Source organism: Equus caballus, chromosome 19 (genome assembly GCF_041296265.1).
Source record: "Equus caballus isolate H_3958 breed thoroughbred chromosome 19, TB-T2T, whole genome shotgun sequence".
NCBI lineage: Eukaryota > Metazoa > Chordata > Mammalia > Perissodactyla > Equidae > Equus > Equus caballus.
In genome coordinates, this window is record NC_091702.1 from 55,623,858 (window position 1) to 55,639,472 (window position 15,615).

The 15,615-nt window shown below is 36.6% G+C and overlaps 1 protein-coding gene across 14 annotated transcripts in view; it reads left to right on the top strand.

Annotated features, from left to right (window-relative positions):
- Positions 1-15,615, top strand: part of SLC9C1 (solute carrier family 9 member C1) — a 94,416-nt gene that overhangs the window by 24,583 nt on the left and 54,218 nt on the right. For all 14 annotated transcript variants that reach the window (XM_023623790.2, XM_070242782.1, XM_070242780.1 and 11 more), the window contains 3 exons: positions 2,413-2,512; positions 7,491-7,634; positions 8,809-8,983. In XM_023623790.2, the coding sequence (XP_023479558.1) occupies positions 2,413-2,512; positions 7,491-7,634; positions 8,809-8,983 (419 nt within the window). The remainder of the gene's footprint in view (positions 1-2,412; positions 2,513-7,490; positions 7,635-8,808; positions 8,984-15,615) is intronic.

The window sequence follows — 15,615 nt, forward strand, 5'->3', positions numbered from 1 at the left end:
TTAAAAGAAAACTATTTACTGAGAGGTATAAAGTTTGAATAAATTGAGACAGAAAAAACTTTCCTTTAGAAATGCTAGAGTAACTGGCTTCCTTATCTTCATGTCTGAGAAAGGAAAGCCAGAACACAGGATCTTGAAGTCTTCTAACCAATCAGTGGATTAAACCTAACTATAACCTAGTGAGGTTACAGATTCAAGTCAATGAATTAAGAGAGTGAAGAAATGAGCAACAGTACAAGTGCATTCATCATGTACTACTTTGATTGTGGATATCTAATTCCTACAAAAACATATTCCCGCAAGTATAATTTCCTCTAACATCATTTAGTAAGTAAGCATAGCCTCAAGATTAATGGCTATACCCAAGGAAATAATTCTAAACTTTTAGAGTCACAATGTCTCAAAAAACATTTTAGAAAGAAAACTTGTAGAACAGAATTTCATGAAAACGAGATGCAGAGTAAATATAAATCTAATATAAAAGGACTGTCACTCTGACCTGACCCAATGTTTATATTATTAGTATCTTCAAGGTAGTCATCACAAATATTTTCCAAAGTTACCATTACCTAACAAGTTACCATGACTAGTCCAAGACTTGATCTCCTCTACGCACCTATGTCCACAGTTCCCTCTCCTTTCATGGTTCGAAAATGGCTGAAGTGTAAGTTTCTGTCTTGGGTACCATTTCTAGCCAGAACTAAAATAAAGAATGCAAAACTTGTTAATTTTCCGTCTCTAGAAGGGAAGACTCAGTAATGTGATGATGATACTAATTTCCTCAAATTAAAATGTATAAACCATCTGAAGCAAACAATGATAGAAATTTTTTTTTGTTTAAAATTTTACAAAACAAATAAAAAATCGTCTGGAAATATTAATTGTGAAAATCGGCAAGACAATTTTTTAAAAAGGAGAACTTTCCCTACTAGGTAGGTATTAAACGTTTAATAAGCCTACAGTTGTAACAAAGGAATACAAAGTAAACCAAAGAAAGAGAAGGGTCCCAGAACTGATCCAAGTAGTATGGCAATTTGATAAATACGGCAATATGATAAAAATGGCATAGCAACCATCTTCTTTAATATTAACAAAACTTTAATTTTTGTTTATTAACTAGAACGATGTCTGCTAAAGAGTAAGTGAAAAAAAAAGCCTATTACAGAGCTGGTGCTGTATAATCTCACTGTAGATTTTTATGTGTGACTTTGTGTATATGTGTGTTGGATGGATGCCACTGTGTTCACCGGGGCCTCCATTCCTCTCAAAGATCTTAATCCAGTCATCTTAAATTCCTGGTTCAATGGCCATGAAAACCCAAAGATCTCCTCATGACTTCTGAAAATTTCTGGGATTTCCTCCCTCAGGATCTGTGCTGCCTCCTCTTAAATATACAGCAGTTTCTGATTCTTAGCAAATTAGAAGATGGGGACAAGGGGAGCTCACAGAGCAAGTTAAATTACGTAGTTCACAAGTTTATGAGATCTGATAGCTACCTCTACTTCCTCACTTTTCCATGTTTTCTGCTTAATTTTTACCACTTCTCGCCAGTACAAAACTTCAGCAAGCATCCTTTAATGTTTGAAGCTGCCCTTTGGGTCTCATTCTCTACTCCCAACTAACTAATCAAATTATTTCTTTTAGAACAATATAGTCCTCTCTCTAATAGAAATTCCAATCAAAATTTTCTTTAAAATTATACCTGAAGTCTTGGCAGTGGAATTACAGCTATTCTCTTTTAAAAAAATATAATCTCTATACTGTACCATATTATTTGAATTTTTCACAGTCATAGTATACTACTTTCATAAGCTCAGGGGGAAAATAACTCTAATGGTGCTACTTTAAAGAATATTCCACAGTTTTTTATGCTTTTCAGTCTCTCACAATAAGTGCACAAAAACAAAATTAAACTAGGGAAATAGATCTATATTGGGTTTCTACCAGCTCAACTCCCTTAGTCTTATCACAAAGTCAAACCATTTCCACCTCCTATTATCTCCCAAGAAGAAAGCATGTGAAGTGGGCTAGTTCATAAAGACTCATCGGTTCATTTCCATTTCGTTCATCCAGAGCCCCTCTGAGAAAATTAGACCTGTAGAAGGTGGTCCAGCCTCACTAAGACACATGAAGAGTTTTGTGAGCTCCATATTGCTGCCAGTGATCTGAAGCCGAAGCAGTGCAAGGATGTCCAATATGGACTTTACTACACAGCTGGGTGTGAATCTGAGGAAGAAGGAGGATTATGGGTGGTGATAATAATTTGCAATATTCTCTGGTTGAAACCAAGTGGGATAGCCTCTCTAGAAAGTCACTGTACTAGGGCAACATCTGGTATTTTCATCTCTGATCAAATTTGTGTCACTGTGAATGTTAAATTAATACTTGATATTTATTTCTTTTTAAAAATAGCTGAGCTGGTTGGAATGTCTGGAATATTTACCCTGGCCATTATGGGACTTTTTTTAAATTCTACGAGTTTTAAACCAGGAGTTGAAGCACTTCTTCTCGAGTGAGTGGCTAGCATGTTTTCACTTTGTTTCATACGTTAGAAGTTATAATATTGTAATAGTAACTGCATCTACATCTACGTGGTCAAAGTTAAGATAGTGACTTCCAAACTACCCAACTAGAAACCTTTCCTAGAAACTCTCTATTGCGTGTGTCTCCTGATCCTCTAGTTTTAGGCACCTCACCTTGAGTTTCTGTTGGGTCTATTTCCCTACTAATTCCCTCAAGCCTCTGGCCATCTACCCAGTAATTTCCAGTGCAATCCACTAGTCAGGGCCAAGATTAAGGTAAGGTAAGTGAGGCACCCATTATAGGCACAAAATTAAAGAGGGTGCCAAAATATTCAGTATTCAAGATAAATATTTTAAAATTTGAAATTGGTATAAAAAATCCGTGGTGAAAAAATAAAAATTTTAAATAAAGATAAGAGCAATATTAGTGGTAGTTCCTTTCGCTCCAATATGGCTCAGCATGGCACTGCTGCTGGAATGGAAGATCAATATTTTAAGGACAATGAAGAAGCACCATGCAAAGCAAACTAAAAGATTAAGCTAAGGCATTTGCAGAGGATTGACAGAGTTACAAAAGAAAATATGACCCAGGGGGCCGGCCTGGTGGTGTAGCGGTTAAGGTCGCACCATCTGCTTCGGCGGCCCGGGTTCGCTGGTTCGGATCCAGAGTGTGGACGTGGCACCACTTGGCACGCCATGCTGTGGTAGGCGTCCCATATATAAAGAGAGGAAGACGGGCACGGATGTTAGCTCAGGGCCAGTCTTCCTCAGGAAAAAGAGGAGGATTGGCGGCAGATATTAACTCAGGGCTAATCTTTCTCAAAAAAAAAAAACAAAAACAAAAAGAAAGAAAATATGACCTAAATGTAAGCAAGACTTACATTTAGCAGAATTTTACAAATTGTGCCCTGCTCAAGGGCACTGGGCTGAGGGGTGAGTGGAATCTGTGGCAACCTTGAAGAAGGATGCTCCTGTATGCTCCAATACGTAGGGCGGGAACTTGGCCTAAATCATTCAATGTTGACAGAGGCCCTCAACATAATCAGTGATTTTTGGAACTTGGAGGAACGTTATAGAAGGTAGAATAAATTCAGAAGTCAAAAGCTTAAAAATATAGGATTTTACAGGATTTTGCAGCACTTCACTAAAATTTCACGTCAATTACGGTAGAAGCCAATTGTACTAGAAGCTAGGCAGAATTAATTGGGCCACAGTTGTAAGAAGAACTCAAAATGTTAAGCAAGTGTTTAACTGTATCTCTGGGAAGTGATTCTGAAGGTTGCCTTCACTTTCTTGCTCTAACTGAAAGCTGGATCTTCCTTGAAGACATTATTTCCTTTGCATTCCTTAAAAGTTATGGTGTCTTTCTCACCCATGTCCCTGGTTCTATTGAGCCTAGAGTTGAGGTAGTGATCTCTCTGTACTTCAGTGATTTCTATATCATTCTTTTTCCTTCTTCCCCAGGAGAACCCAATTTTGAAGCTCATGCCATCAGATTATACCATTTGCCACCCTCTTGGTTGTAGTTATCTCTGGAGCTCTGGGTCACACTCTCCATTTCAGGAAGATTTTGGCCCCTCTCTCACTGTGACTCTCTCCAACATTACTCTATCACTACCGTTAGTGATGTCAATCAATATCCGAAGTAGACTCTTCTACCACCTCACCTTTTAGTCCCTGGACTTCCTCTCCTCTTATAGACATGTCCACCACCCCACTTCAGCCACCCGCTTACATGGTCATACAAATATCCACTTCATAAATCTCAATTTCAAAAATCCTACTATCTAAAATATATGTACCAGCCCCTACCCTCCAAGATAGGAGAAATCTAAGATAATAATGGTAAATCCTACTACGTCCTACAACAATCTACAGCAGGTCCATGCTACTCTCTAAGAGAGGAGATGCACCATCTGCCATCTTTTCAGCTTGCACCCAGTAGTACCCCAATTCTAACAATTCTGCAAACACACTGAAACTGTAATGAATTGATCCTACGACCTTTTACTGATCCTCACCTGCCTCACTTCCTGCTTACCCAGATCGTTTCTTTTGTTTAAAACCATCTAATAACTGCTCATCTCATCTGGCTACAAGTCAAAGTTGTTGCATTGGCAAAGTCCTATGATGCGTCCCCCTGTTGCCTCTGTGATTCATGTCTGTCACCCTCACCCACCCTGCTCCAGCCACACTAATTATCTTGATATTCCTCAAGCATGCCGAACATGCTCCCTGTTTGGGCTTGTGTCCTCATGTTTCCGCTCTTCAAATGTGCTTCCTTTACATATTGGTGTGCTTTCCCCACATATTTTCTTCCATGCTTCTATTCATACATCGCCTTGTTAGAAATACCTTCCCAAAATAGGAACCACTTTCTTGTCAGCCTGTATAATCTTTTATTCCTGGAAAATTGACATCCCTAATATGTCCAGTGCATAAGGTCTTACCAGTCCTCTAGGCTAGCGGTTGTGTAACACTGGGTAATTAAATTGACGCAGATGACTAGATCTACAGAATCAAAATCTATGAGGGTGAGAGCATAAAACTTCTGATTTTTAAAAACTCTCCCCAGATGATACTTACGTATAGGCAGAATTGTGACCCTTTGCTGCCATAAAAGGTCTAGAATTATTAGGATAACTCATGATCACAAATGAAGGAAAGGGACTTTTAAAAAAATATGTAGGAGCTCTTTTTCTGTGTACCTGACTTATTGCATGCGCACACACACACACACACACACGCACAAGAACATGCACACATCTATTACATAGGTTTGGAACTTTGTTGTTTGGCTCACACCAGCTCTGAATTTGCTGGAGACTGATTCCTTAGAGAATCTGGTTTTCTCCTCATCGGGTTTCTCCCATTAAATTCTACCACACACGAAAGGGTCTGGACAGCTCAATATTATTTTTTTTGCTCAGTTGATTTGATTATGTTTTATGCTAACTAACAAGACTGTGATTTTTGATATTTGGTGACATTTGTCCACGATGTTAAGGAGAATTTTTAAAATTGTGTGATTGTTAAATGAAAGGTAAAGTGTAATAATGGTTCCTATTCACCATTCACTTGACTGAATTATCCCACTCAATTACTGTTTACAAGAGATTTTATTAATTGTACAGGTAGTGAGTAAAATGCTTTGAGGGATTTTATTTTATTTTTTTTTGGTACCTTTGTACATGGTACAACAGTTGGATTTGCTTTTGACAGTGAAGGCAAAAAAAAGATAAAAAATACTGAAATTACGCAATTGTCATAAAATATGTCTTAGTGTGTTTCCCTCCAAGTTAATGTTGGATGCAATATTTAAATCCAGAAAATAATAGAATTAAAAGTATGGCCATACACACACAAGACAGGATGATAGTGGGGCCAGCCCAGTGGCATAGTGCTGAAGTTCACATGCTCCCCTTCAGTGGCCCAGGGTTCGCAGGTTTGGATCCTGGGCGAGGACCTACGCACTGCTCATCAAGCGATGCTGAGAGGATGTCCCACATACAAAATAGATGAAGATTGGCATAGAGGTTAGCTCAGCGACGATCTTCCTCCTCAAAAAAAATAAAATAAAGCAGTGGTAGTTCACAGCCTAGAGTAATCAGCTTAAGTTCAGAAAAAATATTTTCAATGATTCAGCTTAGTATTTCCTAGGCTAGAAAGTATCTTATTGGTTCTTTTCTCTGATAATGCCTAGATATTTGTGCTTTTTAAATATAGTTCAGAAACAGAGATTTCTTATTAATGTAACGAGAAAGATTTGCTTTTAGTATTGAATTTTTTGTAAGCAAAATCAGTATTCCTGGAGAATACCGCAAAAAATGGTCTTTAAAAGGTTTCAGGGTGGGGCCGGCCTGGTGGCACAGGGGTTAAGTTCACACATTCTACTTCAGGGGCCTGGAGTTCACCAGTTTGGATCCCAGGTGCAGACATGGCACCACTTGGCAAGCCATGCTGTGGTAGGTGTCCCATGTATAAAGTGGAGAAAGGTGGACACGGATGTTAGCTCAGGGCCAATCTTCCTCACCAAAAAAAAAGAAAAGAAAAAGAGGAGGATTGGCAGCAGATGTTAGCTCAGGGCTAATCTTCCTCAGGGGGAAAAAAAAACGGTTTCAGAGTCAGAGTCTGGCAGCATATAGGTAAAACCAAGCTACCTCACTCTCATAAAATAGTATCCACGTGCCTTTCAAGGTATTTCATTAGAAATATAATATATTGATGCCAAAGACATGAAATATATAGAAAGACAATACGAAATGTTTTAAATAGCCTCCTCTGGTCCCAACACCCAAACATGCCCAATACTGGTATTTGAGTGTGCTTTTGTAGACTGCTTTCCCTGCAGCTGACGAGAACATGAGCTCTGGGCGGGGTGCAGAGTTGTCCAGGGCTCTGGATCACTGAAGAAGCACATGCTCACAAATCTCAAACAGAGACTCTACCAAGGGCATTCGTGTGAATAAAAGATTCATCCACATCCGCCAAGTGCTGGCTAGCTAGATTTTAGGCAAAGACTTCATTCTATCACTATGTGAATCAGACTAGCAGTTCATTATTCCCTTTCAAAATAAATTTTAGCTCTTCCTAATGATACGCAGACTGCACAATCAGTGTTTTCAAGCTATCTGAACCACGACGCCTGAATGAGTTCTGTTAAATAGCATAGCTACAACCTAAACGTGTGTTTCAAAGTCAATCCAGAAACAAACACGCTAATTTTCATGCAGTGTAAACTGTTTAAAATTGCTTTAAAGTTATTTTTTTTACTTGCCTTAGTTCTCCTTTCTAATTAATTAACTAGTTAAATTATAAGTCCCTTGAGTGTTGTTGGTAAACGTCTTATTCATCTCTATTTTCTTGATAATGCCTAGCACAATGCCTCACATAGATAAGGCTTGCAATAAATATGTTAGATTAATTAACTATAATTAACTTTATTTAAATTTTTTTCTGAAAATACAGATTCTGGAATTGTCTGTCATTTGCTGCCTTCCTTATGGTGTTTACTTTCATTGGACTTCTAATTCCTGCACATACGTATTTATATATATCATTTTCTGATATATATTATTCACTAAATATCTACCTCACCCTTATTGTCTTAAGGTAGGAACGTCATTTGAATTTTTCTATTTATAGGATGTTGAATAAGACCGAAGATAATCTTTTAAATGATAGAAATGTTTCATTCCTTAAAATAAAAATTGACTCGAACTTTCCAAGGAGTTATCAGCAAATTAGGACTTAGTATTTTATTCAGTTTTTAACTGCATTTCAAAGCAATGCAAGCACTTTGCAAAAGTTTTGAAAATTAGAAAGAAGAAAAAAACTCTTTTGTAATCTTACTACCTAGAGACAAGCACTGTTAACGTTTGGTATATTTCGTTCAGAGTTTTTTTTTTTCCTATGAGGTTTCGTGAACTTAAACACCTAACATAAATAAAAATTTTATCTTGCTTTATTTGCTTAATATTACATAACAAATAATTTCCTAGTAATTAAATTATAGTTGGAAATAGGTTTTTAAAAATTGTAAGGAAGTCCTCTTTGTAAATGTCTTTTTTGCTCAAACAATTTTTGTAGTCCCTTTTCAATGTTAAGAGGCAGGAAAGAGTCTACTCCTGTAGCTGAAAAGGAAATGGCGTAGAGGAGGAAAACCTACCGTAAGTGGAGTCTCACAATCCTTGAATCTCCATCAGTTAAATTGTTAACATTCTACTTTCATCTAGGATTATTAGTTGAAAGTTGACATCAAGACAGCTAGTGGCAGGTAAGTGGAAATGAGTCCCAAATTATCAGATACAATTAGTGTAAAATGCAGGAATGAATCGTGACTGAAAGAAGAAATAGAAATGAATTGACCAATGTTTGATACATCCAACATGATCGAAATCTAAAAAGAAAGGGAGGACGTCTTATTATCTCTTCTTATTTGTTAGATTTGCTTTTGTTTCTTTATGGCATCCAGAGTAGAATATATCTACAAAATATCCCTAACTTTGTCTTTTCTGCCTGACGCAACACCACTCAAGGGTGAGGTGGAATTACCCTACTGCTTGCCTAACAGAAAGAAACAAAGAGAATAATGGCATCCTCTTGGCATGTCTCCCGGTGGAATGCCCTTCTGCCTTCCTTTGGTGCCACGTCAACGTTGTGTGAAAGATGGCTCATTTGCCTCAGAGTTGGCAATTCCATAGGGAATTGATTAGAACAGAGTAGAATGAAATGGAAGGAAATTTCTAGGACAAGAATAACTTTTTAAATTTGTTTTGTCTTTTAGACTTCTGGTCTTTCTATTCATGAGCCCTCTTTTGTCTCGACTTGGTGATGGGTTCAGCTGGCGCTGGGCGTTCATAATGGCCTGGAGTGAAATGAAAGGGATGCCTAATATAAACATGGCCCTTCTGTTTGCCTACTCTGACCATTTTCTTGGATCTGAGAGAGAAAAATCTCAAGTAAAGAAAGATGTGTTTTTTAATTTGAATATATTATAGAAACATTTGCTGTGTACTAAAATATGCTTTTATAGGGAGGTAGCTCAGCTCCACTTGGACTGTGGGAGTGATTAGCTACAATGCAAGATTGGAGAGAGAAGGAACAGCTGGCAGCTTGCTTCTCCCCCATTCTAGTTTAGGAATCCCTAAATCCCTTTATCACACTCCTAAAAATAGGTTTATAATAAATGTTAAAGGAATTAAAACTTATAAACCATTTAAAATCTTACCTGATACAGACTATGCACTCGATAAATGTTTTTATTTTTATTTATTCCTGATACCCACTCAAGAGAAGCAGAAACCTACTTCTGATTGTCTCTATTGCCCTCTGTAAGTTTATGAGGTCACATTTAGTAATGCTAGGAACCAAAACATTTTCTTCGTCAAGTAAAGTTATCTCTAAGATAGTACTCCAAACTCTGCCTAACAGAACATAATGGGCATGACTCTCCCCCTACCTCCTCTTAAGATAAGATAATTATAAGGAGCTCTGTAAGAGATTTCCTATAGAGATCACACTTCCATTGTGATTTCTTTACATAAATTCCACGTGTAAAAAAATTCCTCTCTCTCCTATAGTACTCACAAGTTAAATGACCTCGAGTAAGTTACAGTGCCTCAGTTTTCCCTCTGTATTATTGGACAATATTGGTATTTACTCCATAGAATTGTAATGAGGATTTAATAAGCCTGATATATTGTATTATATGCTTACCATATAAATGTTAGCTCTTATTACTATTAAATTATTTAACTAACTTAGTGGTCCTCAACCTTGAATTCACTTTAGACTGCTTCAGGGACTTTTAGAAAAATACCAATGCCTATGGAATTCTGGCCCTGACCATGAAGAATAATGGATATCAGATTTACTTCCCATAGTAAACGAGTATAAAACCGGTTAAAATAAGAGAAGCAACTGATTTTAGATATGGCAAGGACATTGCATGGTTAGATCTTTAAGAGAAAGGGATGTTCATGCAGGGAGTTCACGTTCACTCTGGCTTTTTTCCAAGTTGTGGCACAGAGAAGCAGAGGCCAAACAGAGAACAGAATGGTAGTCTCACTGAGTGTTAAAAATAGAGATGGGGCTACTAAGACAGCTTGAATCTATGGGTCAGGGTACCAGAGAGGGAAGAATGGTGAAGAGAAGCACCAGAAATCTGCATGGGGATCCCCTTCGGTCATTAGTCCAATACTAATCCGCGCAAGAAGAGAATTGGAGGAGGGTTGGCAGAAAAGAGCCGTTAGGCAAAAGGGGTAAAGGGGCACCAGTGTACAGTGACGGATAGCAACTAGACTTGGTAATGAACACGATGCAGTCTATATGGAAGTCAAAATGTAAAGACGTACACCTGAAATTTGTATAATGTTATAAAGCAATGTGACCTCAATAAAAATAAAATTTTAAAAAAGAAAGAAAAGAGCCATTAGGGAGCTCTATGCTGAATGGACATTCTGAAGGCCACACAATGCTGACAGATACTGGATTCCTGACCAAGTACAGTGTAAACCTCATGAACACCACATGAATAAAGCTGTGACCCAGGAAAGATCAAGACTTAAAAATAAGGACTATACCCTAGAGTAAAGTTTACTCTAGACCCACTCTAAGAAAAACTAAAACCACATCTTGGCCGGATAATGTGATCTGCCGGTAAATTAACTGATGGACACAATGAAACTCAAAACTTTTTAAAGGAAGGCAACATAATCAAGACTCTCAACAATGTAGAATCCATAACGTTCAACCTAAAATCACATATTACTGGACATGCAAAGAAGCAGGAAAATGTGACCTATAATTGTAAGAGAAAATTATTCAATGGAAACAATTCCAGAGCTGGCACAGATATTGGAAATAGCAGCACTATTAAAAATATATTCAAGAACTTAAAGAAAAAACTAGACATAAAAAATGAAGACATGGGGTATTTCTGGGAAGAAATTGAAACTAAAAAAAGAACCAAAGAGAAATTGTAGAATTGAAAAGTATAATAGCCGAAAATTTTCATTTATGAGCTTACTAGTAGACCGGACACTGAAGAAGAAGGGAAAAAAGTAATCCTAAGTGAATGTGTTCCAAACAAGAGTGGGAAAATATGTGAAACAAAACCTGAGATCTAAAAGGAGAGATAGACAAACTATATAGTTGAGACTTTAACACTTCTCCCTACAATTTTTTTCGACAAGTTATAGAACAACTAGATAGAAAATCAGCAAGGATGTGGCAGAACTGAAAAGCACCGTCAACCAACAGGATCTAATTGACATTTATAGAATTATTTAACTCATACAGAAAAAGCATTTAACAAAATTTAATACTAATTCATGATAAAATCTCTCAAAAAATATAAATAGAAGGAACCTTTCTAATGTTGATAAGAACATCTACCAAAAAATCTACAGGTAACATTATAATTAGTAGTGAAAGACTGCTTTCTTCCTAAGATTGGGAACAATGCAAGGTCTGCTCTCACTCCTTATGTTGGACATCATGATGGAAGTTCTAGCATGTCCCATAAGACAAGAAAAGGGAAAAAAATGCATTAATATTGAAAATGAGGAAATAAAACTATCCCTATTTGCAGATAGTATGATTACCTATATAGAATATCTCAAGGATCCTCAAAAAAGTAGAAAAAAATATCCTAGAACTAATAATTGAGTTCAGCAAGGTTTCAGGTTACAAGATAAGTATAAAAAAATCAAATGTGTTTCTATATACTAACAATTGATATTAGGAAATGAAAATTAAAAATACAATACCATGTATAATTGTTCAAGAAAATAAAAAGGCAAAGGAACTAAAATAACAAAAATGATTTTGAAAAAGAAGAATAAAGCGGGAGGAATCAGTATTCCTGATTTTAAGACATTATCACAGTTATAGTAATGGAGATGTGTAGTATTGGCAGAGATAAAGACACATGGAGCAGGATAAGGAACCCAGAAATAGATGCACACAAATATTCCCACCTGATTTTTGATAAAGGTACAAAAGCAATTCAGTAGATGATGGATAGTATTATTAACAAATGGTGCTGAAGAATTGGACATTCATAGGCCAAAAAACATTTAGTCTTGACCTAAGTCTCACATCTTTCACAAAAGTTAATTCAAAATGCATCATGGAATTAAATATAAAATGTAAAATGAGAAAAGTTTTTTTAAAAACTTGGGATAAAAATCTTTGAGACCTGGCATAGGGCAAAGAGTTCTCAGATTTGACACTGAAAGCATGAGCCATAAAAGAAAAAAAAACCCATAAATTATACTTTACCAAAATTAAAAACTTTTGCTTTAAGAAAGACCCTGTTAAGAAGATGAAAAGACAAACTCCAATCTGGGAGATAATATTTGCAAACCACGTATCTGACAAAGTTTCATATTTAGAGCATGTAAAGAACTCTCAAAATTACACAGTAAGAAAACAAATACTCCAGTGAGCAGAATACATGAAGAGACATTTCACTGAAGAGAATATACAGATGGCAAGTAAGCATGAAAAGATGGTCAACATCATTAGGCATGAGGGATAGGCAAATGAAGACCACAAAGAGATATCATCTATCAGGAGGGCTGAAATAAAATATAATGATGACACCAAATGCTGATAGGGATGCAGAGAAACTGGACCACTCATACAATGCTAGTGGTAATATAAAGTGGTGCGATCAATCTGAGAAAGAATTTGGCAATTGCTTTAAAAAATTATGCATGCAACTACCATTCAGTCCAGCAATTGCTCCCTTCGGGATTTGTCCCAGAGAAATAAAAAATTATGTCTACACAAACTCATACATGAATTTTCATGGTAGCCTTATTTATAGTAACCAAAAACTGGAAACAACTCAGATGTCCTTTAACAAGTAAATGCTTAAATACATGGTTGTACAACTGTATCATGGAATACTTACTCAGCAATGAAAAGGAACAAACTATTGATAAAAGCAATAATCTTTATTAATCTCCAGAGAATTATGCTGAGTAAAAAATGCTACTCTCAAAAGAGTAAATACTATATGATTCCAATTATATAACATTCTTATATGAGAAAATTATAGGAATGGAGAACAGATTAATGATTGCCAGTAGTAAAGAGGGGTGGGGGCAGGAGGGAAGTGAATGTGGCTGTAGAAGTCAACATGTGGAATTGACTGTGTCAATGTCACTATCCAGGTTGTCATGTTCTACTATAGCTTTGGAAAATTTTATCATTGGGGGCAACTGGGTAAACGTTACACAGGATCTCTCTGTATTATTTCTTAAAACTCTATGTGAATCTACAATTATCTCAAAATATTAAACTTAAAAAAAGAATGAGTGATGGAAACAAAGACAGAGAGACAGTAAAAGATAGGAAACAAATTACCACTATCAGGAATGAAAAAGTGAACATGACTACAAATTATACAGTTATTAAAAGAATAATAAGTAGAAACTATATATAACTTTAGGTCAAAATATTCAACACCTGAGATAAAATAGTTAAACTCCTCAAAAAACACAACTTACCCAAACTGACACAAGAGGAAATAGAAAATCTGAATAGCCCTCTGTTGGTTAAAGAAATTGGATATATAAATTAAAATTTTCTCAGAGAAAACTAGAAGCCCAGATGGCTTGACTGGCAAATAATACCAAACATTTAAGGAAAAATTAATACCAATTCTACACAAACTCTTCCATAAAATAGAAAAAGATGGAACAGTTTATGTGACCAGCCCATTCTGATACCAAAAAACAACACAGATATTACAAAAAAACAAAAAACAAAAACTACTGATTAAACATGATGCAAAAATCCTTTAAAAATATTTAGCCAAGGGGCCGGCTCTGTGGCCAAGTGGTTAAGTTCGCGCACTCCACTGCAGCGGCCCAGGGTTCGGATCCTGGGCGCAGACATGTCACCACTCGTCAGGCCATGTTGAGGCGGCGTCCCACATCCCACAACTAGAAGGACCTGCAGCTAAGATATACAACTGTTTCCGGGGCCGGGGGTGGGGGGGGGGGGGCGGCAGTTGGGGAGATAAAGCAGAAAAAAGAAATATTTACCCAATATATTTTAAGCACATAAAAGGGATAATACATTATTATCAAGTAGATTTTATTCAAAAAGCTGTGTCCAAAAAATAATAGTTTAATATGCAAACAACCATATATGCAATCTAAAAAAACCTGAGCTCATAGAAACAGAGAACATATCAGTGGTCTCCAGGGGTGGGAGTTGAGGAGTTAAGGAAATGGGTGAAGGTGGTCAAAGGCACAAACTTCCAGTTACAAGACAGTAAGTCCTGGGGATGTCATATACTGCATGGTGACTATAGTTCATAATATTGTACTGTATATTTGAAAGTCTCTAAGAAAGCAGGGTCTTAAAAGTTCTCATCACAAGAAAAAAATTTGTAGCTATATGAGGTGATGGATGTTAACTTATCATGGTAATCATTTATATATGTATAATCATTATGCTATACACCTTAAACTAATACAATGTTCACTGTCAATTACATCTCGATAAAACTGGAAAAAAATTTTAAAAAATCAATATTGTACATTACATTACCACAATAAAGGAGAAAACTCATACAATTATTTCAACAGATGCAGACAAAGCATTTGAGAAAATTTAACACCAATTCACAAGTAAAAAATGAAGAACTTTCTGTGAACTTGAATTTGAAGGAGACTACCTTAATCTAGTAGAGGGTATTTATTAAAAAACCTAAATCTTATGTGACACTTAATGGTAAAACACTAAGTGTTTTCCCCCTAAATTTGGGGAAAAGGCAAATATGTCTGCTCTCTACACTTCTATATAATATTGTACTCACTGTCCTACCCAGGGCAATAGTGGGTGTGGGGGTGGGGTGGAAGGAAGGCACACGGATTGGTATGCACCAAATAACTAGTAGAACTAATAAGTGAACTTAGCAAGATCATGAGATGCATGTTCAGTTACAAAACTCAATTGTATTTTTCCATACTAACAACAAACAATTAGAAAAATGAAATAACGTAACACAGTATCAAAAACATAACATACTTAGGAATAAATATAATGAAATATGTGTGTATTAGTTATCTATGACTATGTAACAAATTGCCCCCAAATTTTAGTTGCTTTAAGCAAGAAACATTTATTGTCTCCATTTCTGTGGGTCAGAAATGTGGATGCGGATTAGCTAGGTGCTTCTGATTCAATTTCTCTCATAAACTTTCATTTAAGCATAAACTGGGGGTACAGCGTCGAAAGGATCAAATGGGCTGGAGATTCTGCTTCCAAGCTCACTTGCATGGTTGTTGACAGGATTCATTCCCAGCAGACAGTCGGACTAAGGGCCTCAGTTCATTGCTGGCTCTTGGCCAGAAGCCTCCCTCAGTTCCTTGCCACCTGGGTCTCTCCATAGGTCAGCTCACAATACAGTAGCTGGCTTCTCTCAGAACAAGCAAGAAAGTGAGAAAAAACAAGCACTCAAGACAGAAGCCACAGTCTTTTTATAACCTAATTTGAAAGTAATTTCCCATTACTTCTACCGTATTCTGTATTCATCAGAAGTGAATCAATAAGTTCAGTCCACACCCAA